This window comes from Pongo pygmaeus, chromosome 13, assembly GCF_028885625.2.
Source record: "Pongo pygmaeus isolate AG05252 chromosome 13, NHGRI_mPonPyg2-v2.0_pri, whole genome shotgun sequence".
NCBI classification, from domain to species: Eukaryota; Metazoa; Chordata; class Mammalia; order Primates; family Hominidae; genus Pongo; species Pongo pygmaeus.
The window spans coordinates 58,642,456-58,669,329 of record NC_072386.2 but is presented as its reverse complement, the minus strand read 5'-3'; the positions used below and the strand labels follow the sequence as shown (position 1 = coordinate 58,669,329).

Genomic DNA, 26,874 nt, shown 5'->3' with positions numbered 1-26,874 from the left:
AGCCTGAGGCTCCCATCCAGGGAGGAAATTTGGATGTGGTTCCTGGCACATGGGACTGCCTGAAAGTGAATAGCTCAGAAGCCTACTTTTGGGAAAAGCCTATTCTCAAAGAAAAATGAGTCTGGGCTGGGCACAGTGGCTCATACCAGTAATCTCAGCACTTTGGGAGGCTGAGGCGGGCGGATCATCTGAGGTCAGGAGTTCAAGACCAGCCTGGCCAACATGGTGAAACCCCGTCTCTACTAAAAATACAAAAATTAGCTAGGTGTGGCACTGCACGCCTATAGTCCCAGCTACTCAGGAGGCTGAGGCAGGAGGATTGCTTGAACCCGGGAGGCGGAGGCTGCAGTGAGCCGAGATAGCACCACTGCACTCCGGCCTGGGTCACAGGGTGTGATTTCATAAAAGAAAAAAAAGAAAAAGACAGAGAGAGAAATGAGTCTGGCCTAAAATAGCTGATTGGAGTCTTAAAACAGCCTGTGGAACCCCAAACTGTTACCAGCAGGCAGTGGGCCGTGAAGGCTACTTGCCCCGGAGGAGGGCACACTTCCCACTGCCTGCCTCCCCTGCGGCCAAGGAAAACAACAGACAAGGAGGAGTCTCTCGGGAGGCTGAAGCAGGGATTTGTGGAGGAACATGCTCCTCTGCCAGGGCAGAGGTTGACCCAGTGCTGCCCAGCAGGGCTCCAGTGCTGCGGGCAGCTAGTGCTGCGCCTCTTTTCTGAATGGAGTTACAGTTGCAGTTATCCTGCCCCTCTCCATCGTGTGTGTGTGTGTGTGTGTGTGTGTGTGTGTGTGTGTGTGTGTGTGTGTGTGTCTGTGTGTGTGTGTATGTGTGTCTGTGTCTGTGTCTGTGTCTGTGTGTTTCTGTGTGTAGGTCAGAAGAAGCCATTCCTAAAGCTGAGAGAGAGGAGACTGCATGTCACCTGGAAATCTTGGACTCAGAGGTGGCTGTGGTGACCACATGGGCATCGGTTGGCTCTCTTGGGGCTGGGGGTAAATGCATCTGAGTGTGGAAGGAGGGTCCATGCAGATACTGGTTGGCAGGGAGTAGACTGTAGCCGTGCCTGACAGCTTTCCATGGGGAATGCCATGCCGGCTTTTTCCAGGGCACTTGCTAGACTGTATTTCCCAGCCTCCCTTACAGTTAGCTAAGGCCACGCCACTAAGTTCTTCCCACCAGAATGTGAGTGAGGAACAAATGCCACTTCCAGCCCTTCTGTGCTTCTAGCCCTTTCTGGCAAATGGAACTTGGACCAGGTGACTCAGACTCAGCAATGCAGAGGACAGTAAGGCACTGACAGATAAGGACCAAACTAGAAGCTGGAACGAGTATAGTTCCTAATTCACTTCATGAGGTATGCCAACCCTGTACTGCCCAGAGAGGAGGACACAAACGTTATTGGTTTGAGCTATTAAATATTTGGGTCTATTTGTGATAGCAGCATGGCCTATCTAACTATTAGGGTATTAAATAAAATAATATCGAAACTCTGGAAACAACCTGAATGTCCAACAATAGGGGATGGGTTAAATGGATTATGTCACATCCATACAATCTAAACTATTTCATTAAAAATAATGTGGTGGATACTCAGTCACATGGAAAGATGCCTAAGACTGTTGCTGCTCAGGAAGAAAACCAGGTTCTAATGGGAGAGGCAGGGAAGGAGAGAGGAAGATACCTATGACGTGGAAGGTGTTCTATCTTACCCTGGGTGGCCCAAAGTTCCGGATTTCCTCAAATTCATCAAATAGACACTCTGCTTTTTGACATTCCGAATCTGGTTGAGACCATGGAGGTTCGAACTCTGAAAGCCAAAGTTAAGAAGTACATTACTATTTTTCAGTGAATTATAACTCATTAATGCATAATTTATATATTGCTACTTCTACATTCAAGAGTGCCTGTAACCGAGTGCTCCATTTTTTCTAAGAAAAAGGGAATATGTTACTTTTCTTAAAAAAAATTATCCTTTCTTCTCTTCTCCTCTCCCCTGGCTCCCGGTTTCCTACTTAGCCCTTCAGAAATGCAAATACAACCTTTCACCTCCCTTTCACCATACATTCCCTGCAGGGCAAGCTTTTCTAACTGTGTGCTCTTCCAGAGCACAGATCTCTCCACATGACGGTAGATTTGCAGACCAAAGCAAACCCACCACGGAACTTTCACCTCCAGCGGGTGGTGGCCTGACACTTCCACCCTCGGGGGTTGCCTCAGGACTTTCATTCACTGGGAGGGCATACTGAAAGCATGCCCACTTGGCCACTGCTACAGCTTATTACTAACCAGGAAGGTGCCAAGTCAACTGTCCTGTAGAGTAAGCACGGAACTAGCAGAGGGACCCCCCTACTTGCCCTTGCACACTTCCCCCCTTACCTTATAAAAGTGTCCACTTTCTGCTTCCAAGGGGAAGCAGCACTTTTAAAGAAAGGCAGGATGCTTTGTACCCCTTACCCAAGCTAGTTTCGGAATAAATTCACTTTTTTTTGGTACCAGGCCTTGCTCTTGTTAATTGGACTCTGCATCCGGTAAACAACTAACCCGCATTTTGGTTACATAATTATGCTAAAGTTTTTGTTTTTGGTTTTTGCTTTTTTGTTTTTGAGATGAAGTCTCGCTCTGTCACCCAGGCTGGAGTGCAGTGGCGCGATCTCGGCTCACTGCAACCCCCGCCTCCCGGGTTCGAGTGATTCTCGTGCCTCAGCCTCCCGTGTAGCTGGGATTACAGCCACCCGCCACCACACCTGATTTTTTGTATTTTTAGTAGAGACGGGGTTTCACCATGTTGGCCAGGCTGTTCTTGAACTCCTGGCCTCAAGTGATCTGCCCTCCTCAGCTTCCCAAAGTGCTGGGATTACAGGCGTGAGCCACCGCACCCGGCCCTATGTTAAAGTTTTTTAGGAATATTTCTTAGGATTTTTTTTTGACCTTCTTTTAGTGCATTGCAGTGAGTTCTCCCTGTGTCTCTCTAAGCCTGTGTTGTCCAATAGGCTAGCCAACAAGCCACATGTAGCTATTTACATTTAAATTTAATGAGATAAAATAAAGTCAGCTCCTCAACTGCACCACCAGTTTCGAGAATCCTGTGGCCACATGTGGCTAGTGGTGCAGACACAGCATTTCCATCACATCAGGAAGTTTTACTGGGCAGGACTGCTGCAGGCTGTTCAGGTTACAGGGTGGTTAGCAGGAGGCTGGGAGGCATCCACAATGCTCTTAAAAGGTCACTAAGAGAGGCAGCAGGAAATAGCAAGAGTCAGAATCCTGCTGAAGTCCAGAAGATTGGCTCTGACTGCTGACTGCTGTCTGACAGATCTTATTATCATGATCTGCGGGACAGAATGTGACCTGTTGATTTTTTTTAGTCCCTAACTGCTGGACATCCAGGTGACAGGGTCTGAGTTGATCACCACCAGCTCTGCTGACCAGCTGGGGAGATGAAGGAAATAATCAGACAAGAGCCACTGGGCCACAAGAGTGGTGCAGCTGGAGTGGAGAGATGCAGGGGAGATGACAGGGGAGGTGATGGAGCGAGGCGGAGGCGGCCTGGGTCTTGCCAAGGACCTCAGCTGGACGTCATCCTGGGAAGGCACCGAAGGGCTTTAAGAGATTGGTGATAAGATTTACATTCTCCAAAGGTCACCGGTTGCCATGCAGAGAAGAGGCGAGACACTGTTAGTTACTGCTCTTGAGGCAGCAGTGCCCTTAGCAAACTCGGAAAAGAGAAGGCAGAAGGCACAGGGATGGGAAGTGAGTGGAGGAGGAAACGGGCTGGGGGACAGTGGAGGGGAAGGGTGGGGCAGAGTGCAGACCTTAGAAACACATGTCTCTGAAGAAGTGAGAGGGCAGCCATGATAACCACTGTTAGAGCTATCGCACATTCTACAGTGTTCTCTGTCTGCTCGACACTGCTCTCAGCCTTTATGTAAATAGACTCAGTCTTCATTACAATCCTGTGAGGGACGTACTCTTACTACAGTCCTTATTCTTGGTAGTTGCCACAAACACTCAACAAGCAAATTATTTATAGGAGAAATACAAGGCTAGGTCCCCTGTAAGCTGCTAGTCACAACGTTACCAATCGATCAATATATAACCTTATTTCTGTTTAAAGACACCTTATGTAATATATATAGTTGATTCATTAACACTGATCTTGGCTGGGCATGGTAGCTCACACCTGTAATCCCTGCACTTTGGGAGGCCAAGGTGGGAGGATTACTTGAGCTCAAGAGTTTGAGACCAACCTGGGCAACACAGAGAGACCTCATTTCAACTTGAAAGATAAAAAACATGAGGCCGGGCATTGTGGCTCGCGCCTATAATCCCTGCAGTTTGGGAGGCAGAGGCGGGTGGATCACCTGAGGTCAGGAGCTCAAGACTAGCCTGGCCAACATGATGAAACCCCACCTCTACTAAAAACACAAAAATTAGCGAGGCGTGATGACATGTGCCTGTAATCTCTGCTACTCAGGAGGCTGAGGCAGAAGAATTGCTTGAATCCGGGAGGTGGAGGTTGCAGTGAGCCAGGATCGTACCATTGCACTCCAGCCTGGGCGATGAGCAAAATTCCATCTTAAAAAAAATCAAAAACATTATCTGGGTGTGGTGGGGTGTACCTGTAGTCCCAGCTACTCAGGAGGCCGAGGGGGGAGGATTGCTTGAGCCAGAGAGGTAGAGGCTGCAGTGAGCTATGATTACACCATTGCACTCCAGCAGCCTGGGCAACAGAGGGAGACCCTGTCTCAAACAACAACAATAACAAATTAATTGATCTCAGGACAACAGCACCTTAACTCATGCCTGACAAAGCTTCTCTAACACATGCATTTTCTCTGTAAGGAACATCACAGCCTCCTCGTGCTGAACTTTGCACTACACTTGGAGACAATTTTAACAGAGAAATAACCAAGAAAAAAGCATAAAAATCTGAAAAACATGGCACTAACCAGACCGTGAAAAGGACACTGTTTACACTATGACAGCTGAAATAAGAAGGCAGGGCAGCACTTTGTTGGACCTTGGCTGGGAACATGAGCCTGGAGGAGCTCACATTTTTTTGCCGCTCTGCACATATCTTTGAAATGACCGCAAAAGGCCAGGGGTACCGATTTTGGGGTAACAAATTTTAGTAAGTGGGGAAATTAACAAGTACAGAATCTTAACGAATGAGGATCAACTATAGTTGTGTTTTACAGATAAGGAAACTGATGCACCAAAGGATAACTTGCCTACACAGATACGGAGACATTAAGTGGCAGAGCTGGGATTGAATCCAAGCTGTCTGGCCCCAGAGTCTGTGCACAGTGGAAGGAATTGTTTTCCCAGGAATTAAAGCAGTGCTCAAAACATCCAAGGAAAAGTGTCTGAGAATGTGGGGCTCACCTCAGAGAAGTTCCCGTCTTTCCAGGATCCTGGCCCCTCAAACCTTAGTTGTCTTAGTCGCTGATACCTTCACAATAGCTGTTTTTGTTTGTGTGTGTGTGTGTGTTTAATTTAACAGAGATTTGATGGTTGTTATTGGTGGGAGGGTCAAATGCAGGTTACTCATTCAAAGGCACAAGTAGAAGCCTTTCTTCGGCTGTTTTTAATCATAAAAAAGAACCGTTGCCAAATACTCCTTGCTTTATATTTTACCTGCTTTTGCCAATTTAATATTCCTTGGGCAACTGCTAAACCTTTTGGAACCTCAGTTTAATCCTCTGAAGGAAGGGATCGTGGTACTCACAACAAACCTCACAACCGTGAGCATAAAACAAGAGAACAGAAATACCCCAAGTACAGAACCTGAGGGTATTCAGGCTCTGAACAAAAGAATGGAGACCTAGGTGAGAGGCAAACTTCGGCCTCTGCCTGAGGGAGGCTCCATTCTGTTCTGCTTGAGGGAGGCAAAGCTTGGAGGTCAAGGTCATAGGATGAGTGTTCTTCCTTTTTTTTTTTTTTCTGAGACGGAGTCTTGCTCTGTCGCCCAGGCTGGAATGCAGTGGCGCAATCTAGGCTTATTGCAACCTCCGCCTCCCGGGTTCAAGAGATTCTCCTGCCTCAGCCTCCTGAGTAGCTGGGATTAGAGGCGTGCACCTCCATGCCCAGCTAATTTTTGTGTTTTTAGGAGAGACGGGTTTCAGCATGTTGGTCAGGCTGGTCTTACTCCTGACCTCATGATCCACCCACCTTGGCCTCCCAAAGTGCTGGGATTACAGGCGTAAGCCACCGCACCTGGCCAGGATGAGTGTTCTTTCTAAAGCCAACCGGCAGCCACCTCTCCTTCTAACTCCAGGTCACCCGTGAGCCCTTGGACCACAAGTCATGGTAGGCTTGCCTAGCTTGAGGCTTCAGATGTGCGTGCTCGCTCACACAATGCCTGCTCATGGGATGCATTTGAGGAAATATTAGATAGTTTCTGGACCTAAAGTCTCAGGCCCAGGGTTCAGGAACCACTTGACCCAATCATTGCCCACCTCCTGGTAAGGACTGGCCTGGATTGCCAGCAGGGAGCCCAGCTTTCCTTCCCAGGTGTCCCCTTGTCACCCCCGGCCCTGTCAAACCACAGCACTTGAAGAGTGAATCAGGACCCATATCTCGCAGGGGAGGATGAACTGGTACCACCACTTTTGGCATCAAATGAGTTGATTATTGGCTGCCCCTTTGCCCAGCAATTCCATTCTGAGAAATTCATCTGAAAGGAACTTCTGTCCAGGCACAAGAACAGTCACAGCAGCACCATCATAACAACAGAACACTGCAATCAACCAAATGTCACCTAAAGGAGCCTGGATAGAGTGTGATATATTTACCCAACCAGATACTATCCAGCAGTGAAAACAAATAAAGGACAACCGCATGCATCGATGCAGATGACGCTCAAAAACAGTGTTGAACAAAAGGAGCAAGCCATAGCAGAATAGATACGGCAGAACACCTCGTATATAAACAATACATGGATTGGGGGAGATACAGAGGAGGTCAAACTCTAAGGAAAGGAGGGTACAATTAACAGAATTTGGGCTGGCAGATTCCTCCAGGGAGGACAGGGCAGTGATGGGGTGAAGACAAGGGCCTCCAGAGGAACAAACAAATTCAATCTCTTAACCTGGTGTCAGGGATACAAGTATCTGTTATTTGTCTTAGTCTGGGATGTTATAACAAAGTACCAGCCACTAGGTGCCTTATAAACAATAGAAATGTGTTTCTCAGAGTCCTGGAGGGTGGGAAATCCAAGATCAATGCACCAACAGCTATGGTGTCTGGTGAGGGCCAGCTTCCTGGTTCATAGATGATGCCTTGTCACTGGGCTCCGTTGGGCTATTTTAGAAGGGCACTAATCCCAATCATATGGGCTCCACCCTCATACCTCATCACCTCCCAAGGGCCCCAGCTCCTAATATCACTTTGGTGATTAGGTTTTAACATATGAATTGTGGGGTGACATAAACAAGCAGACCATAGCATTTATTATTAGTTTATAAGCAGTATAAATATTTATTTATTTATTTATTTCTTTGAGATGGAGTCTCGCTCTGTCATCCAGGCTGGAGTGCAGTGGCACGATCTCGGCTCACTGCAAGCTCCGCCTCCTGGGTTCACGCCATTCTCCTGCCTCAGCCTCCCGAGTAGCTGGGACTACAGGTACCCGTCACCATGCCTGGCTAATTTTTTGTATTTTTAGTAGAGATGGGGTTTCATCGTGTTAGCCAGGATGGTCTCGATCTCCTGACCTCCTGATCCACCCACCTCGGCCTCCCAAAGTGCTGGGATTACAGGCGTGAGCCACCGCGCCCGGCAGCATATAAATATTTATATATCCTTTTCTATGTGTAAACTTGGGTAAATTGTCTGCAAGACATTTGATTTGAAAGTGAGTGAGGGTATAACCTGCTTGTTAGGCCTAAAGCCAAAAGGTCATAGGGTCACAGGTGACGGTCTTGTCCCTCTAGGAAAATGGACAGATGTCTAAAAGCTGTCCAAGGCATGCAGAAGTGGATGCCACAGGAGCTTATTGAGTCATTTAAGAGGCAGCATGCTATGGTTTGAATGTTTGTCACCTCCGAAACTCATGTTGAAACTTAATTCCCAATGTGGCAGTAATGAGAGGTGGGGCCTTTAAGCGGTGACTGGGTCATGAAGGTTCTTCCCTCAATAATGGATTAATCCATTCATAGATTAATGGGTTATCATGGGAGTGAAACTAGTTAGGCTTTATAAGAAAAGAAAAAGACATCTGAGGTAGCACACTCAGCCCCTTACCATATGACGCCCGGTGCCGCCTCAATACTCTGCAAAGTCCCCACCAGCAAGAAGGGACTTGACTTTGGACTTCTCAGCCTCCAGAGCAGTAAGAAAAAATTTTTTTACCATATAAATTGCCCAGTTTCAGGTATTCTGTCACAAGCAACAGAAAATGGACTAAGAAACATCCAGTTATCTCCTCCTCGAAGCTGTCTCCAGTATTTAAGAGGAAACGTTAAAGACGCAGCCCCGTCACATCCCTCCATCAAATGGACTAAGACACATCCAGTTATCTCCTCCTCAAAGCTGTCTCCAGTATTTCAGAGGAAATGTTAAAGATGCAGCCCCTGTCACATCCCTCCATCAAAAAACATAGGCTGCCTCGTGGAATCAGTCCTTCCCAGCCTCCAGGTAGGTAAGGCTGGGGCTGGGGGGTGTGGGGCTGTGCTCTTAAAAGCCGTTTCTGTGGATTCTTGGTTCTGCTGAGTAGCCAGATCTGAAAACCAATGATCAGGTACTAAATATGCTGTCCCATGTGGTGGTCACGAGCTCCCATGGCTACTGAGCACCAGAAATGTGGTTAATGGGACTGAGGACCTGGATTTTCACAGTCTCGCTCTGTTGCCCAGGTTGGAGGGCAGTGGTGCGATCTCGGCTCACTGCAACCTCCACCACCTCCCGGGTTCAAGCAATTATCCTGCCTCAGCCTCCTCAGTAGCTGGGATTACGGGCGAGTGCCACCACACCCAGCTAATTTTTGTATTTTTAGTAGAGATGGGGTTTCACCATGTTGGCCAGGCTGGTCTCAAACTCCTGACCTCAGGTGATCCGCCCGTCTCAGCCTTCCAAAGTGCTGGGATTACAGGTGTGAGCGACCACACCCGGCCTAGGAGACATTTAAGTGTGTTTGGAACAACTTGACTATGTGAACCTTCATTTTTAATTGTGAATTTTATAAAACTAAATACAGATCGAGCATTTACTTAGAAATTGTGAATTGAGACATGCAGGAAGTATACGAGTATGAAAGAGTATGCAAGATATCTTATTACAGATTTTTTTTGTGTGTCACAGAATCCCCCAAAATCTTGGCTCACTGCAACCTCTGCCTCCTGAGCTCAAGTGATTCTCATGCCTCAGCCTCCCGAGTAGCTGGGACTACAGGCACCCACCACCATGCTGAGCTAATTTTTAGTAGAGATGGGGTTTCACCATGTTGGCCAGGCTGGTCTCGAACTCCTGATCTCAGATGATCCACTTGCCTCGGCCTCCCAAAGTCCTGGGATTACAGGCATAAGCCACCGTGCCTGGTCTCATTACTGATTTTTAAAATACTGATTACATGTTGGAATGATAATATTTTGTAGGTACCAGGTTGAATAAATACATTGTTGAAAATGATTTTTTTTTCTTTTTAACTAGAAAATGTAGAATTATGTGTGTGGCTCCCATTCTGTTTCTGTTGAACAGCTGCTCTAGAAGTAGATGCAAGGGATAGAGAAAAGGGTGGGGAAGAGGCCTTCAAGTGAACTCAGTTTCTGATGAATTTTGGAGACCAAGGGGAGCTTAGGGTCAATCCAGGACAGTCAGGGCTTTAAAATAATTAAACAGGATGGTGGCCCCAGTTGCCACTGCCACCCACCCAACTCCTCAAATACCCAAGATGTGCAAGGGAACTGTGGAACAGACAGGCTAAACAAATGTGATTAATTCAGTATAGAAAAAAAGAGGCCCAGCTGGTGACAGAGGTTGCTAACCACCTATCCAGAAACCCAGTGTCCACCTCCTGGGCACCAGCGCCAAGTTGGGTGTGTTTGTCAGTCAACAGCCCTTAACAGCCACCAGGTACCATCTAAAAAACTGTACCACCTCTTGTCATTCTCCTAAATTAAAAACTCTGCTGATGGCCAGATGCGGTGGCTCACGCCTGTAATTCCAGCACTTTGGGAGGGCGAGGTGGGCGGATCACCTGAGGTTGGGAGTTCGAAACCAGCCTGACCAACATGCAGAAACCTGTCTCTACTAAAAATACAAAATTAGCCGATAATCCCAGCTACTCGGGAGGCTGAGGCAGGAGAATCACTTGAACCTGGGAGGCAGAGGTTGCAGTGAGCTGAGACTGAGCCACTGCACTCCAGCCTGGGCAACAAGAGGGAAACTGTGTCTCAAAAAAAAAAACAAAACCAACTCTGCTGACAACCCATGCTGTCCACACAGGCAGGGGTGGAAGCCCAATACGTGGCAGCTCAGGTAGTGCACAGAAGCCAAGTAATAAATGTCTGCTTTCTTAGAGGGGATCTAAGGACCATCATGGCCACACTTGCCTATTTTTCCAGAGATGCTGGGAAATCCATTTTATTTTTTATTTATTTATCATTATTATTTTTTGAGACGGAGTCTTGCTCTGTCGCCCAGGCCGGAGTGCACTGGGCGATCTTGGCTTAATGCAACCGCTGCCTCCCGGGTTCAAGCGATTCTCCTGCCTCAGCCTCTGGAGTGGCTGGGATTACAGGCGTGCGACACCACGCCCGGCTAACTTTTCTTTCTTCTTCTTCTTTTTTTTTTTTTTTTTTTGTATTTTTTAGTAGATACTGGGTTTCACCATGTTGGCCAGGCTAGTCTTGAACGCCTGACCTCAGGTGATCCACCTGCCTAGGCCTCCCAAAGTGCTGGGATTATGGGCATGAGCCCCTGCGCCCTGCCAGGAAATCCATTTTCTAAGTCCTAACTTTTAAGCACTGGCAACCAATCCCAAAGTTTCTTCAAACACAATGTGGGCCAAATAACACGTGTGGGAAGTTTAAGCCTAAAGTACAAACTCCGGAGAGCAACACAAATATGGCTTGGACGTGGCCTGCCTCTTTCATCTCCCCTAATACATGCGGCGTACCAGCCACTCGGAAGGGATCCCCTTCCGCCTTCCTGGCCTTTGCCTAGACGGTTCCCTCCTCGTGGAACACCCTCCACCACTTCCTTGGCATCTTCAAGACCCTCATTAAATACCATGTCCTCCCCTTGAGGAATCTTCCTCATCCCCACAGCCATTCTTCGGGTTTCCTCCTTTCAAGTCGTGGCGTAACTGGGTCAGATATTTCTTTGTACCCCCAAGGGAAGAAAAGGCAACTAATTTGAAGTTCTGAAGACTTTATCTATGTTATTCCCATTTAATCCTCACACCAGGTCCGCAAAATGGGCATCACCTTTATCTTCTCCCTACAGAAAACAAAGCCACGTCTCAGAGAGTTTAGGGGATCCCCCAAGGTCACACAGCTCTGCGGAGTGGGGCAGAATTTGGAATAAAGGTCGGGTCAGTTTCCAAAAGTCAGGGCCCCTGCTGCTCTAGCTATCCTGCAGCTCTCAAAGTTTCACCTCGTTCCAGGAAAGCATTTCGTTCAAAAAAATCCAGCCTCGAAAATATTAGGTGTGCGCGCCCGTGCGCGCAAACACACACACACAACACACACGCTATATACAGATACAGACACACACATTATGTGTATGTATATAGTAGCAGATACCATCTATTAATATTACTGAAACAAGTTATCGCAGAGAAGTGACAAGCATGGAGACAGCCGCAGACCCCTCGAAACCGGTCCCCTCCACCAGCCTGCCCTGCCTTCGCCCGTGCCTTGCCCCGCAGTCGCACCGCAGGACAAAATGTCCCCTTTTCCATCGGAAAGCAGAAGCCAGTGTAAATGCAACCGGGAGAACTAGAGAAGGGAGTTGCAAGGCCGCTTCCGCCGGGCCGCCCTGAGAGGGAGCGGGGTGAGCTAGCCCAGCGCGCGTCCCCGGAGCGTCCCCGGCGTGCGCGGCGCCTCCCTGCGCCTGCAGGCGTGCGGCGTGCGGCGTAGGTCGTGCGGCCCGCGGCTGTTCCCGGCGCGGATACTTACTGCATGGCGGGGCGTGCAGGTCGCAGCGATGCCGGTGCGCAGGCCCCGGCGGCTGCAGAGTGGGGCCAACTCTGCCGGCCGCGGGACCCGGGTGAGGGTCTGGGCCTGGGCTGGGCTGGGGGACGCCAAGAGGCCGGCTAGTGCGCGGCGCCCGAGAGTCCACATGCTGCTTCGGGTCTGCCGCCGGCTCCGCCCTCCAGCGCGGGGTGCTGCGGCGACCCCTGGTGGCCACTGGCCGTAGGCACTCTTCTGTGGGGAAACAGCTGGAGGTTGGACCTCAGGAAGAACTTCCTAGCTTAGCACTATTCGTGCATTTAACAAAAATGGAGAGCCTGCTTTGTGCAAAGCACGGACTGCAACCAGGACCCCTGACCCCAGGGAGACTGCAGCCTGGTGGCCCGCCGCTTCCAGAATTCTAAACAGGAGGAACTTGGGAGTTGCTGTCTTGCTGGTAAGTGGGTGAATGCACGAATTGAGGCTGCTTGGCCGCCGGTATGGGTTTACAGCAGTTGCGTATGTGGGGCCAGGAGACGGATGCCTTGTGTAAATCTGTACTCTGCCCACTTCCTAGCTGTGTGAGCAGAGGGCAAGTTAGTTAACCTCTCTGTGCCTTGTTTATAAAATGCGTTTTATAAAAGTTCCTACTTCATAGGATTGTGGTAAGGATAAAATGAGTTAAGCCCTATAAAGTTTTTTTTTGGACAGGGCATGGTTCCTGTTAAGTGCACAATAAATATTGGTAATAGATTTTATTTATTTATTTATTTATTTATTTATTGAGACGGAGTCTCGCTCTGTCGCCCAGGCTGGAGTGCAGTGGTGCGATCTCGGCTCACTGCAAGCTCCGCCTCCCGGGTTCACGCCATTCTCCTGCCTCAGCCTCCCGAGTAACTGGGACTACAGGCGCCTGCCACCATGCCCGGCTAATTTTTTGTATTTTTTTTTTTTTTTAGTAGAGACGGGGTTTCACCGTGTTAGCCAGGATGGTCTCGATCTGCTGACCTCGTGATCCACCCGCCTCCTTTATTTGTTTGTTTGAGACAGTCTCACTCTGTTGCCCAGGCTGGAGTGCAGTGGTGCGGTCCTGGCTTACTGCAACTTCCCCCTCCCGGGCTCAAGCAGTCCTCCCATTTCAGCCTTCCAAGTAGCTGGGACTACAGGTGTGCGCCACCACGCCCAGCTAGTTTTTGTATTTTTTGTAGAAAGGGGGTTTCGCTATGTTGCCCAGGGTGGTCTTGAACTTCTAGGCTCAAATGATCCGCCCGCCTGCACCTCACAAAGTGCTGAGACGACAGGAGTGAGCCACCATGCCTTGCCTATGGTTGATAGATTTTAAAAGAGAATTTTATTTCCGTTACATATTACAAAGGGATGCAAATTGTGAAAGTTTTCTTCACATTTTATATATGCTTTAGAGGATGTCAAATGTGAGCCAAGTGTGGTAGTGCATGCCTGTGATCTCAGCTACTCAGGAGGCTGAGGCAGGAGGATCACTTGAGCCTGGGAGCTCAAGGCTGCAGTGAGCTATGATTGTGCCTGTGAATAGCCACTGCATTCCAGCCCGGCCATCATAGCAAGATACTGTCTTAAAAAAAAAAGAAAAAAGAAAATGTCAATTGTGTACGCTTTTCATGGCAGAGAAGATGGGAAGGTACTAAAGTTCTTCCAAAGCCACTTTGTGAATCGTGAAGAGAGACATCTTTACATACTTAGGATGCTAAATGACAAGTGTCAAGAGGAATGTAAACTAACAGGTATGAGTGTTGAGTGGGAGATTTATATAGAGCTAGGGATGGGGGAACCAAGGAAGTATTCATGGAAGAAGTGGCATTGGCACAGGGCCTTCAAAAATAGGGTGGAGGAGGTGGGATCTGATTGCCTATCAAAGAGGTGGTCCAGGGCATTCTGGATGAGAGACATCCTTCTGTGTTTAATTAATTCTAGGCAGCTGCTTAAATACTGTTATGTATATGCCAGGCCTGGAGAAATCATTTTCCCCCTGCAAAGTATCTGGAGATGCTTTTGATTGTCACAATGGGCAGCTGTGGGGTGGGTGTGTTCTACTGGCATCTAGTAGGTAGAGGCCAGGGATGAAACATCCTGTGATGTGCAGGACAGCCCCCCACCTGTGCAACAAAGAACTATCCAGTCCAAAATACTGCCAAGATTGAGAAGCCCTCCTTGAAGCCATAAAGGGAGAGCCCATAGGCATCAAAGGGGAGTGTTTTCATTGCCAGCCATGGTCTCAGACTCTGCCACACCAACAGTGAGGCCCTTCCTCACATCATCAGAACTGCATTATATACTCAGAGAGAGAAAGCTGCATCATTAGTTATTATTATTATTTGAGACAGAGTCTTGCTCTGTTGCCCAGGCTAGAATGCAGTGGTGCCATCTCTGCTCACTGCAATCTCCACCTCCTGGGTTCAAGAGATTCTGTCTGAGCCTCCAGAGTAGCTGGGATTGCAGGTGCCCACACCACGCCTGGCTAATTTTTGTATTTTTAGTAGATACGGGATTTCATCATGTTAGCCAGGCTGGTCTCGAACTCCCGACCTCAGGTGATCCGCCCGCCTCGGCCGCCCAAAGTGCTGGGATTATAGGCGTGAGCCACCGCACCCTGTGCTACATCATTATTAGCTATCATGCTTAGCAAGTTCTGGCATAGAAAGGTCACTAGCAAATGCTCCAGCTCCCTGCAAAGTTGATATCATTGCCCCATCTTTTTGGCCAAAGAAATAGACCTAGAGTAGCAGATCAGAGAAGATGAAGGCTTTGCAAGAACTTGTCCTTCTCCAGTTCCTTGGAGGTAGTCAAGAGGAATCAGGCACACTTGGTAAGAAGCTGGGGCACTGTGGCATGGGCAGACAAAGATGTTGAGGGACCCTGTGGTACACTGTACCTGTTCCTCTCTTGGTTGCTTTTAGCCTCAAGTAGGCAGGTCCTAATAGCTGTCAGGTTATGGGTAGGGGAGGATTTCACCAGAATTCCCATGCTCTGCCATTAGGATATTTTGATAGGATTTATCAGAGGGCAATGATTATCAAATGTGGTCCCTGGGCCAGCAGCCTCAGCATCACCTGGAAACTTGTTAGAAATACAAATTCTCAGGCCCTATTCTCGACCTACTGAATCAGAATCTCTGGGGTTTCAAGGCCCAGCAATCCATGGTTTAACAAGACCTCCAGGTGATTCTAATGTGCTTTAAAGTTTCAGAAGCACTGCAGTAGCATAGGCCTTGGGCAAAATTGTGAGTTAAGCCAGTGTCACCAGGGTGATCATTTTAAATCTAAAAATCTAAATCTCAAATGTGAATCTAACCATAGCCCTCCGCTTTCACCACCGTCAAGACAAATTCCAGCTTTCTTAGCATGACAGAGGAAGCTTTCTTGCCCACCTTAGCTCTCCCAGTGCCCTTACCACTCTCTTCTGTACACCCCACTCTGCATATTGGGAGGCATCTAGACATCTTTGCTTCTCCAAGCTGTTTGTAGTTCCTAGAACAAGTGATGCTTTTTCCCTCTCTGGCTATCCCTCATGTTGTTCCTTAGTCTTCCATCCCTTTGCTTGGTATGGAAGATTGGATCTTCCAAAGAAGGCCACACCAATATTTGTCACATGTCATATGCTGTTTGGGACTTTGACATTCCTGTCACCCAGGGATGTTATCTATTCTCCTCCCTTCGAATTCGGGTTGGGGCTATAACTATTCCAACCAATAGGGTACTGCAGAAGTGATGCTTGGTGACTTCCAAGTCCAGGTCATAAAAAGGATACAGCTTCCTCCGAACTCCCTCTTTTTGTTTGTTTTTTGTTTGTTTGTTTGGGTTTTTATTTGTTTGAAACAGAGTCTCATTCTGTTGCCCAGGCTGAAATGCAGTGGTGTGGTCACAGCTCACAGCAACCTTGACCTCCTGGGATCAATTGATCCTCCTGCCTCAGCCTCCTAAGTAACTGGGACTATAGGTGTGCATCACCACACCTGGCTAATTTTTAAAATTTTAAAAATTTTTGTTAGAGACAGAGTCTCACTGTGTTGCCCAGGCTGGTCTTGAACTCCTGAACTCAAGCAACCTCCCACCTCAGCCTCCCAAACTGCTGAGATGACAGGTGTGAGCCACTGTGTCTGGCATTCCCTCTTTTTGGGATGCTGACACTGAGGACCAGCCGTCATGTTCTGAGGAAATCCAAACTAGCCAAAGTAGAGAGACAATGTAGAGAGAGCTGAGGCCCCCTCAGCCAACAGCCAGGGTCAACCAGTAGACGTGTAAATGAGTCATTCTTCAGATAAATTCCAGCCCCCAGCCTCCCAGTCTTCCAGCTGAATCCTTAGACATCATGGAGCAGAAACAAGGTATGCCTTATGTGTTCCATGTGAATTTAAGGCCCACAGAATCTCTGGGCAGAAAAGATGTTTTCATAGCTTTAATCCAGTGTGTTTTAGGTAATTTATTACACAGCCATAGTAACTGGAACATGGGGCTACTTTCTCCATATCCTGTAGGACTCAACTCAAATGTCAGAGGTGACTTCCTCCAGAATCTTTTTATGAAACCAAACTTCCATATTCCCACAGGTGTGCCTTAGGTACCTCTCTCTGTTTCCACAGCCTGCAGTGTAATTGTTAGTTTTCCGGTTTATCTAATATCTCTGATATAAACACTCTACTGGTAAATGAGTGATACTCTTTGTTGGCCTCCTGTTTCTTCAGTAGCAATCCCTGTTGCTAAGGGAATGGGGTAACACAATTGGCCAGTTCAGGGAGCAGGGCATATTACCTAATGAAGGGCAGTGAGAAACCTTGCAGGACACCAAAACAAAAACAAAACAAGACAAAACCCAGTCCTCTACAGATGACCAAACCTTAAGTCTCCAGATTCTCACTCGTTCTTGCTTAGTCCTGGGCTTCAGCTCAGTGCTATGATTCAGTGCCTAAAGACTTAACTTCCTGTCAGGAGGTGACTTCAGCTCTGGGGAAAGGAAAGCCCACTGCATTTGCTTGGATTGATTGGTAAGAGAGACTGATAAAAGGATGTTCTTTGACATTTGCCAGGGGCAATTTTTTTCTATAATGAGGGAAGAGAAACAGCTGTATGTCCCAGGAGACTGATTATGGCGCTAGAGTCAAATCCACACTCTGGAATGCAATTTGATACATCACCTTAATATTAATATAGATTAAATTAATAAGATACTCAGCAAAGTAATCAATAATTCCAAAGTCAATAAATATTAAACATGTGAATGATGTAGATAATGAGCTAATTATTGAACATTTCAGTGGCCAGAAAAAAGGAGGTTTGGATTTATTTTCTGAGAGTGGCTCCCTGTAGGGTCCCTTGGGCAGTGTGTGATAGCTTTTGATCTGTGATCTGACAGATTAAGGGAGCTTCAGGAAGAAGCCTCTCTCTGTTGTACAAAAATACTCTTCTTGGTTACTGTTTGAGGGGACAAGAGGAAAGAAGCGTGTGATGTATCTGAAATATAGCCTTTAGAGAGTCATTCTTTGTGTTAACTAAGGAATTTGCATTAATATGCCTAATGAAACCACCTTTGTAAAGGTTATGACGGTGACAGAAATTTAGCTTGGCTGACTCCATCTTGCTTCTAGTCTCACAGGCTGGCTGTCCTCACTTATTCCTGGGCATATAACAAAGGCCACGCCAAGCTAACTGTGGGAGGAATTTAGTGTATAGCTTAACTTTGAAGCAAGAATGATAATAGTCCCTCCCTAAAACTGAGCCCCTCCTTTTTCGGGGACTGAAACTGCCTTTGTAAAACTAATGAAAGGCCACAAGATTAGGATTATAGGAGGGGTCTGAATTCTGCTAAGATGTAGGCATAGCTTGCCTTTCTATAATCTGTGCTGGAGGTCACAAGATTTGTGACTTCCCTGTTTGCTCTTGTAAATAACATCACTATTGTAGAACCTAAGATTGGTCTTTTGAGATGATTTTCAGAACTGTGCATTCTGGATACCAACTGACTTCACTTAGACTCGCGACTCATGACTCAGCCAGTCCTGTGGCCCCCACCCTATGGTGGACTCAGCACATGAGGATTGTTTGCCATGCTTTATCCCCAATCAGCAGCACCCATTCCCTAACTCCCTGCCTACCAACTAATCCATAAAAACCCTAGCCTCTGAGTTCTCAGAGAAACTGATTTGAATAATGAACTCTTGTCTTTCATGTGGCCAGCCCTTGCCTTAATTAAACTGTTTCTTTACTGCAATACTGCTGTCTCAGTGAATTGGCTCTATCTGTCCAGCATGCAAGAAGTATAGTATAGTAGAAACAAGTAGACTTTGTGGGCTCAGACAAATGTATTTGCAAAGCATAATTTTCAAAAAGTTAAAAACCATCCTCATGCAAATTTGTAGTGAGCATGCATCAAAGGTTAATTAATTAGTGGAGTTTTATGGACTGAAGTGTGTTCTCCCAAAGTCCATAGGTTGAAATTTTAACTGCCGGGACATTCAGAATATGACTATATTTGGAGATAAAGCCTTTAAAGAAGTAATTAAGGTTGGCCAGGCATGGGGGCTCATGCCTGTAATCCCAGCACTTTGGGAGGCTGAGGCAGGTGGATCACCTGAGGTCAGGAGTTCGAGACCAGCCTGGTCAACATGGTGAAACCCCGTCTCAACTAAAAATACAAAAAAAAAAAATTAGCTGGACATGGTGATGGGTGCCTGTAATCCCAGCTACTCAGGAGGCTGAGGCAGGAGAATCACTTGAACCCAGGAGGCGGAGGTTGCAGTGAGCTGAGATCGCGCCATTGCACTCCAGCCTGGTGACAGAGCAAGACTCCGTCTCAAAAAAAAAAAAAAAGTAATTAAGGTTAAATAAGGTCTCAAGTGTAGGTCCTAATGTGAAAGGAGTGGTGTCTTTATAAAATGAGAAAGAAACACCAGGAGCACATGTGCACAGAGAAAAGACCACAGGAAGAGGCAGCAAGAGGGCAGCCCCCTGCAAGCCACAGGGAGAGGCCTCAGAGGAAACCAACCCTGCCAGCACCTTGATCTTGAACTTCCATTATCCAGAATTCTGAGCAAATAGATTTCCGTGGTTTAAGCCAGCCAGTCTGTGGTATCTTGTTATGGCAGGCCTAGCAAAATACAAGAGGGAGCCAGCAGGAAGACAAACTGGTTTAGAGGAAGCTGGAAGAAACTGATCTATAATAGTCAGTGATAAAAAGAGCATTCTGGAGTAAGATTGCTAAGTGAGATACACAACTGGGTAGTGTCCTTCAGGTCTATAAAACTATAATCTTTGGGGTTACTTTCTTAGACAAGAGTCATTTGCATCTTGCCAGTTTTCTACAAGCTGACATTCTTTTCTCTTTTGTTTATTTATTTATTTTGAGACAGAGTTTTGTCACCCAGGCTGGAGTGCAATGGCGTGATCTCGGCTCACTGCAACCTCCGCCTCCCAGGTTCAAGTGATTCTCCTGCCTTAGCCTCCCGAGTAGCTGAGATGACAGGCATGTGCCACCAAGCCTGGCTAATTTTTGTATTTTTAGTAGAGACGAGGTTTCATCATGTTGGCCAGGCTGCCTTGGCCTCCCAAAGTTTTGGGATTAAAAGCATCAGCTACTGTGCTTGCTGTTTATTTTTTTATTTTAATTTTTTTGTTTATTGTCTTCTAAAAATTGACATTCTTGAGGCCTAATTAGTAGCAAGTAATAGGTCGAGCATAGTCACACTGTGCTGGAACAGTTTCTCAGTGGTGACTATTGATGTTTCTACTGGTTGTAGTCATGTGCTGCATAATGCTGTTTCAGTCATTGATGGACCACATGTGTGATAATGGTCCCCTAAGATTATATTTTTTTACTGTACTTTCTCTGTGCTTAGATATGTTAGATACATAAATACTTACTACTGTAGTACAGTTGACTGTAGTATTCAGTATGGTAACATGCTGTACAGGTTTGTAGCCTAGGAGCAGTAGGCTAGACTGTATAGCCTAGGCGTATAGTAGGCTAGACCATCTGGCTTTGTGTAAGTACACTCTATGATGTTCGCAAGATCCCAAAATCACCTAATGATGCATTTCCCAGAATGTATCCCTGTTGTTAAGCAACACATGGCTAACTCTGTCGTGGTGGTTGTCCCATGCATTGTAAGGTGTTTAGCAGCATTCTTGGTCTCCACCCACTAGATGGCAGTAGTATCTGCTCTCCCATTCAATTGTGACAATCAAAAATGTCTCCAGACATTGTGAAAAGGTCCCCTAAGGAGTAAAATTGCCCCGGGTTGAGAACCACTATTCTGGTCTAACTTTGAATTAAATATCCAAAGCAATCTTTTTGCCTTACTTTCAAGTTTTAGATAATTTTCATAACAGTGTTCAAGTCCCTGCTTTGCCTCTCAACTACCTGTGTGTCCTTGGTCTATTTTTAACCTATCTGAGTTTCAGTTTCTTCATCTGTAAATTAAAGCAAATACTTCTTTACCTCAGAGATTTCCATGAGGATTAAGTGAATTAGTATGTGCAAAACACAGACATCAGCGGATGCTAGCCCCACACTTGGCCTCATGGTTGGTCATGGTGTCTTTTAAGAGGCATGTTTATACACCTGTGGTCGCAGAGGGCAGAGGGCACCCCTGGGGCCACTTTGGTAGCCAGGCACACACATCCAGGTCTGGGCTTTCAGGGGACTGCAGGCTGGTACAGATCACCAAGAAGCCAGGACCCTGCAGCTGAGCTGGGTGCCTCCCTTCACACACTAGGCAGGACAGAGGAGTGGGTGGCCTTGACAAGAGTTAGGAGAGAAGAGGGGAGCCAATACCCCTCCCTTCACCCTTGGCCGTCACTGCAGGCCAGTTCTCTTCTCTGCCTCTAACCTGATGCAATTATCAACCCTATCACTACTTTCTTCCAGTGCTCAGGGACCTGATGTACCCCTTGCTGGAGGAACCCTTCTTGCTTTGTCTCTTGCCTTAGGCAGTATGGTACCAGAATATAGGGTCAGGAATCCCACATGAAAGTGTAACTGGCATCTTTATTGCTAACCTTCAACCTTCTACATCTGCTATTCAGAGGTGATCTTGTTGATGAACTGAGCTAATTTATGTGTGTGTTGTTAAAATAGGTTGTGGCTTGGTAGGCATTGAGGGAAAAGGAGCTTTGATGGCCCTCGCCTCATGGGGAGACAACTGCGTTTACTTGGAAAACCACTTTAAGATCAGCCTAGATCCCCCTGTGGGACTGCATTATCCAACAGAGAATGTCCATGTCTGGGGGCCTGGGACTCTGGAAAGGGTTATTTTGGGGTTTCAGAGTGGTTCAGCCTAAGCAGGGCACAGCCGTCTCCCATCTGTGGGGGATAATTGCTTGCTCTCCTTTCCCTGCTTTTTTTTTTTGAGATGGAGTTTTACTCTTTTGCCTAGGCTGGAGTGAAGTGGTGTGATCTTGGCTCACTGCAACCTCTGCCCCCTGGGTTCAAGCAATTCTCCTGCCTCAGCCTCCTGAGTAGCAGAGATTACAGGTGTGCATCACCACGCCTGGCTAATTTTTGAATTTTTAGGAGAGACAGGATTTTGCCATGTTTGCCAGCCTGGTCTCGAACTCCGGACCTCAGAAGATCCACCCGCCTCGGCCTCCCAAAGTGCTAGGATTACAGGTGTGAGCCACCACGCCTGGCCATTCCCTGCTTATTATAGAACACTAACAGGCAGACTGGGCTTGAGGCTCTGAGCCTGACATTGTTGCATAGTGGAGATGTCACTGCTTGCAGGGAAAGGAGAATCAGGCCAGAGCATTCACATGGTGTCTTCTCTCCCGGCTTCTTGGCTCCCCTCTTTCATCCCAGCCTGCCTGACTTTGCTGAATGAAAGCTCTATGAACATCACTCATCTGTGATGATTGTGACTTGCCAGTAATGCTAAATGCTGCACCAGGCAGTAGGGCACCCGGTGGGATGAGGTGGGAGTTATGGGGCATCAGGGGGAGGCTGTATGCAAAAGAAAGGGCGACCTGTCCTAGACCCACCACACCATTGGTCGACCCTGGGCAAGAAGACCTGAACCTCCCTGGATTTTAGTTTCCTCATGGACAAAATGGGGATACAAACACTGTCCTGTTTTCCTCCTAGATTGTGAGAATCAAGTACAAACATTTTTAGAAAGTGGGAACAGGACTTACGCTATGCTATTCTGAGAGAACTCAGGCTAATTTTTTTTTTTTTTTGAGATGAACTTTCAGTCTTGTTGCCCAGACTGGAGTGCAATGGTGCGATCTTAGCTCACTGCGACCTCCATCTCCCAGGTTCAAGAGAGTCTCCTGCCTCAGCCTCCCGAGTAGCTGGGATTACGGGTGCCTGCCACCACACCCACCTAATTTTTTGTATTTTTAGTAGAGACAGAGTTTCACCATATTAGCCAGGCTGGTCTCGAACTCCTGACCTCAGGTAATCCACCCACCTCGGCCTCCCAAAGTGTTAGGATTACAGGCGTGAGCCACCGCACCTGGCCCAGGCTAATTTCTTATGGTGGCACATCACTCACCGTTTAGCAAATATTAATGGAGCCCTACTGTGTGTCAGGCACTGTTCTAGGTGCTGATTATACAGCAGTGAACAAGACAGGCAAACATCCCTTGCTTCTTATGTTCTATTGCAGGGACACTGATGATAACAAAATAACTAAGGTAAACAATGTGTTAGAAGCCGGGTGCCTCACACCTGCAATCTCAGCACTTTGGGAGGCTGAGGCAGAAGGATCGCTTGAGCCCAGGAGTTCAAGACCAGCCTGGGGCAACATATATCTCTATAAAAAATAAAAAATTAGCCAGGCTTGGTGGCATGTGCGTGTAGTCCCAGCCACTCAGGAGGCTGAAGTGGGAGGATCACTTGAGCCTGGGGGTCAAGGCTATGGTGAACTGTGATGGTGCCACTGCACCTCCAGCCTGGGCAACAGAGTGAGGCCTTGTCTCAAAAAACAATGTGTTGGTCATCAGTGGTGTGGAGAAAAAACAAGGAAGAGGGAGAAGGGGTGTAGTAGCCAGCTTCCAAAAGGCCCCTCACCTCTTGGGATTCCATCCCTTGTGTAGTCCCTCCCACAGTGTACCAGCGTTGGTCTGTGTGACCAATAGCAGATGACCCAGCTGATAGTCTGTCGTGTCTAAGATCAGGTTATAGATGACTGCGGCTTTCTCTCTCTCTCTGATCACTCGCTATGTGGGAGCTGGTTGCCATGCTGTCAGAATCTATGGAGAGGCCCCTGGTGAGGACCTCCAGTACACAGCCCAAAGCCAGCAAGGACGTGAGGCTTTCCAGCAACCACATGAGTGAGCTGGAAGTGGGTCCTCTTGCCTCAGATGACTGCAGCTCTGACTGACAGCTGACCACAACCTCACGAGGAACCCTGACCCAGAACCTTGGAGAAAGCCTTTTTCTCATGCCCTAGAGTTGAGAATGTAGACTGAATGTGCTCTGTTATGACTGCTATTATTAGGCACTGTGGGAAGTGCTTTATATACACTCTTGTTTAATCCTAATAGCCATACTGAGGGTACTATTATTATCTCCATTTTATACACCAAGGCTCAGAGGCTAATTCACCTTTCCAAATCCTCCAGCTAATAAGAGTCCAAGCTGGGACTCAAACTTGGGCCTTTTAACTGTGCTGCTATTCTACCTCTCCCTGGCTCTTTCCAGACCAGGCTTGGGACATAACACTAACACCCTTTGCCTTTCATTTCATCTCTTGTCCTTTAGTCATTCCTCAACATTGACATTCATTGAGTTCCTTGGCTCTGGCCACAGTCCTCTCTCCCTTTCCCCTCTGGAGCATCAAATAGTGATTACAGTATCCACAGGGATGGCATATGCCATTTTACAGTTCCTGGAATCCACTTTTCACTTCTCGTAAGGCTTCAGCAAGCCATTCTCATCTTGGGTTGCTTGTTTTCCTATTTGATGTTACATCCGTTCTCTGCTCCTCATCTGTTTCTTTCAAGGAAACCTGATCCGTGCAAATTACGTTTCCTAAACTCCTTTGCCAGTTTGTTTCAAGAGAGGTTCAGCCAACGAGAGGCGCCTGTGGGAGATTGGCAGGTGGGTGGCAGAGAAGAGGCAGGTATTTCTGCCCTCCTTTTCTCCCCTCCGTCATTCCCTTCAGGCACCATCTCCAGCAGTGATTGGGTTTCCTCCGTGGCTCCACCTCTTGCTAGACAGACCACTGTGGTTTCAGTCTCTGCTCCGGGGCTGTGTTAACACCTTTTTCCTTCTGTTCCTCTGCGTAGTCATGGTAAATGCAACTTTTCTGCATTTCTTAATTTTGAGTTTGTCTAATCCTCCCTGGTAGCTCTTTCAGTCCTTCTATCACCTTTGCAACAAATTCCCTGCATTAGATTATCTCTGTGAATTGCCAGACCTAGGTTTTGTTTGTGAGGCTGGACCCCAGCTGATATTCATATCTGTACTTTGGACTTTATTGCCATTTTAAATTGTTCTTTCTCAGATATCTTCAACTATAGGATCCTGCTTTCTGATTACAATCTCTAGTTCCTTAATCTCAGGTCCTTTCTTCCATTTATCATGTTTGCTCTGTTCACCCACTCTGTTCTTCCACCCACTTACTCATCAACCTGTCAAGGAAAAAAGCCAAACTCTATAAAATATTTAAAGAGTTTTATTCTGAGCCAAATATGAGTGAACATGGCCCCAAGGCACAGTCTCAAAAGGTCCTGAGAATATATGCCCAAGGTGGTTGGGTTACAGCTTTTTTTTGAGACAGAGTCTTGCTCTTGCCCAGGCTGGAGTGTAGTGGCGCCATCTCGGCTTACTGGCTCACTGCAAGCTCTGCCTCCCGGGTTCACGCCATTCTCCTGCCTCAGCCTCCTGAGTAGCTGGGAGTGGACCTCCACCACGCCTGGCTAAGTTTTTTTTTTTTTTTTTTGTATTTTTCGTAGAAACGGGGTTTCACCATGTTAGCCAGGATGGTGTCGATCTCCTGAACTTGTGATCCACCCACCTCGGCCTCCTAAAGTGCTGGGATTACAGGCGTTAGCCACCGCCCCCGGCCACAGCTTGGTTTTATATATTTTAGGGAGACATTAAGACATCAATCAATACATGTATACATGTGAGGTATACATTGGTTTGGTCCAGAAGGAGTGACAGCTTGAAGGGCAGAGGGTGCTTGCAGGTCCTAGGTGGATTCAACAATTTCCTGATTGGCAATTGGTTGAGAGTTAAGTTATTATCTGAAGACCTGGAAGCAATAGAAAGGAGTGTCTGGGTTAAGATAATGGTTTGTGGAGACCAAGGTTCTTATTATATAGATCAAGTCTCATAGGTAGCTTAGAGATTATAGACGCAAATATTTCCTATGCAGATCTTTAAAAGGTGTTAGACTCTCAGTTAATCTCTTCAGGAGTTTGGAGGGCCTAGAAAAGGAAAGATCCACTTATTAAAAGAGATTTTTGAGCCGGGGGCAGTGGCTCACGCCTGTGATCCCAGCACTTTGGGAGGCCGAAGCAGGTGGATCACGAGGTCAGGATATCAAGACCATCCTGGCTAGCAGGGTGAAACCCCGCCTCTACTAAAAATACAAAAAAACCCCACAAAAATTAGCTGGGCGTGGTGGCATGCACCTGTAGTCCCAGCTACTCGGGAGGCTGAGGCAGGAGAATCACTTCAACCTGGGAGGCGGAGGTTGCAGTGAGCCGAGATGGCGCCACTGCACTCCAGCCTGGGTGACAAAGTGAGACTCCATCTCAAAAAAAAAAAAAAGGAGAGATTTTTTACAGATGTAAATTCAACCCCCACAAAAGAAAGCTTTGCAGGGCCATTTCAAAATATAGCAAGGAAACATATTCTGGAGTAAAATATTTTTAATTTCCTTCTTTATCTGTCATGTGATGTTATACTAGACTCAGGTTGGAATTTGGTATCTTATTGTTACAAAGAATCTGTTTTATCAGTCTTAAGACTTGTTTTAATGTGAATGCTGGTCAGTTGTGCCTGAACTTGAAACCGCCATTGCAAAATTATAACTGAGAAAATTATTACAATGAAAGAGATTTGACCTAACCAACTCCACCTTGCTTCTAACCTCCAAGCTGTCGTTGTTCATTCCTGGGCGTAGGCCGAATTAACTTTGGGAGGAACTTAGTTTATAGTTTAACTTTGAAACAAGGATGTTAATAGCACTTTCCCAAAACAAATCCCCTTCCTGCCTGGGGACTAGACTGCCTTTACAGAATTAACAAATTAGCCACAAGATTAGAAATTATGGTTTAGGAGTCATGCAACTGAAGGCGGCCAGATTCTGAACCTCTCCAAATTGCTCCTGGGGATAACATCACTATTGTAAAATCTAAGATCAGTGCTTGAGATATTTTGCAGACCCTGCACTCAGTAGATCAGCTGGCACCACCCAGACCAATCAACTGGCTCATCTGATCTTATGGCCTCCCTAGCAGGAACTGACTCAGCACAAGAGGACACCTTTGATTCCCTATGATTTCATCTCCGACCTGACCAATCAGCACTCCCGACTCACTGGCCTGTACCCACCAAATTATCCTTAAATACTCTGATCCCCGATTCTTAGGGAGACTGATTTGAGTACTAATAAAACTCTAGTTTCCCATACATCTGGCTCTGTGTGAATTACTCTTTCTCTATTGCGATTCCCCGGTCTTGATAAATCGGCCCTGTCTAGGCATTGGGCAAGGTGAACCCACTGGGCGGTTACAAACTCCAAAAGGGAGAGGGTATAATGAGGCATGTCTGACCA

The 26,874-nt window shown here is 47.0% G+C and overlaps 1 protein-coding gene and 1 long non-coding RNA gene across 5 annotated transcripts in view; one reads left to right on the top strand and one right to left on the bottom strand.

The window, feature by feature from the left end:
* The window catches only part of FXN (frataxin), a 52,903-nt gene extending 40,576 nt beyond the window's left edge, over positions 1–12,327 (bottom strand). For 3 of the 4 annotated variants that reach the window (XR_010123310.1, XR_008504592.2, XM_063649592.1), the window contains exons 1-2: positions 12,123–12,287; positions 1,713–1,810 (exon numbers count right to left, since the gene is read on the bottom strand). Coding sequence is in view for 2 of the 4 variants with exons in the window: in XM_063649592.1 (XP_063505662.1) it covers positions 1,713–1,810; positions 12,123–12,287 (263 nt within the window). In the remaining 2 variants the exon portion in view is untranslated. Of the gene's footprint in view, positions 1–1,712; positions 1,811–12,122 lie in introns of all 4 variants that reach the window. The other variant, XM_054501569.2, reaches the window with a different exon arrangement.
* Positions 12,056–26,729, top strand: LOC134737899 (uncharacterized). The gene is made up of 2 exons (XR_010123312.1): positions 12,056–12,573; positions 26,481–26,729. It is a non-coding gene; the product is annotated as an uncharacterized LOC134737899 (long non-coding RNA).
* The last annotated feature ends 145 nt before the right edge of the window (positions 26,730–26,874 follow it).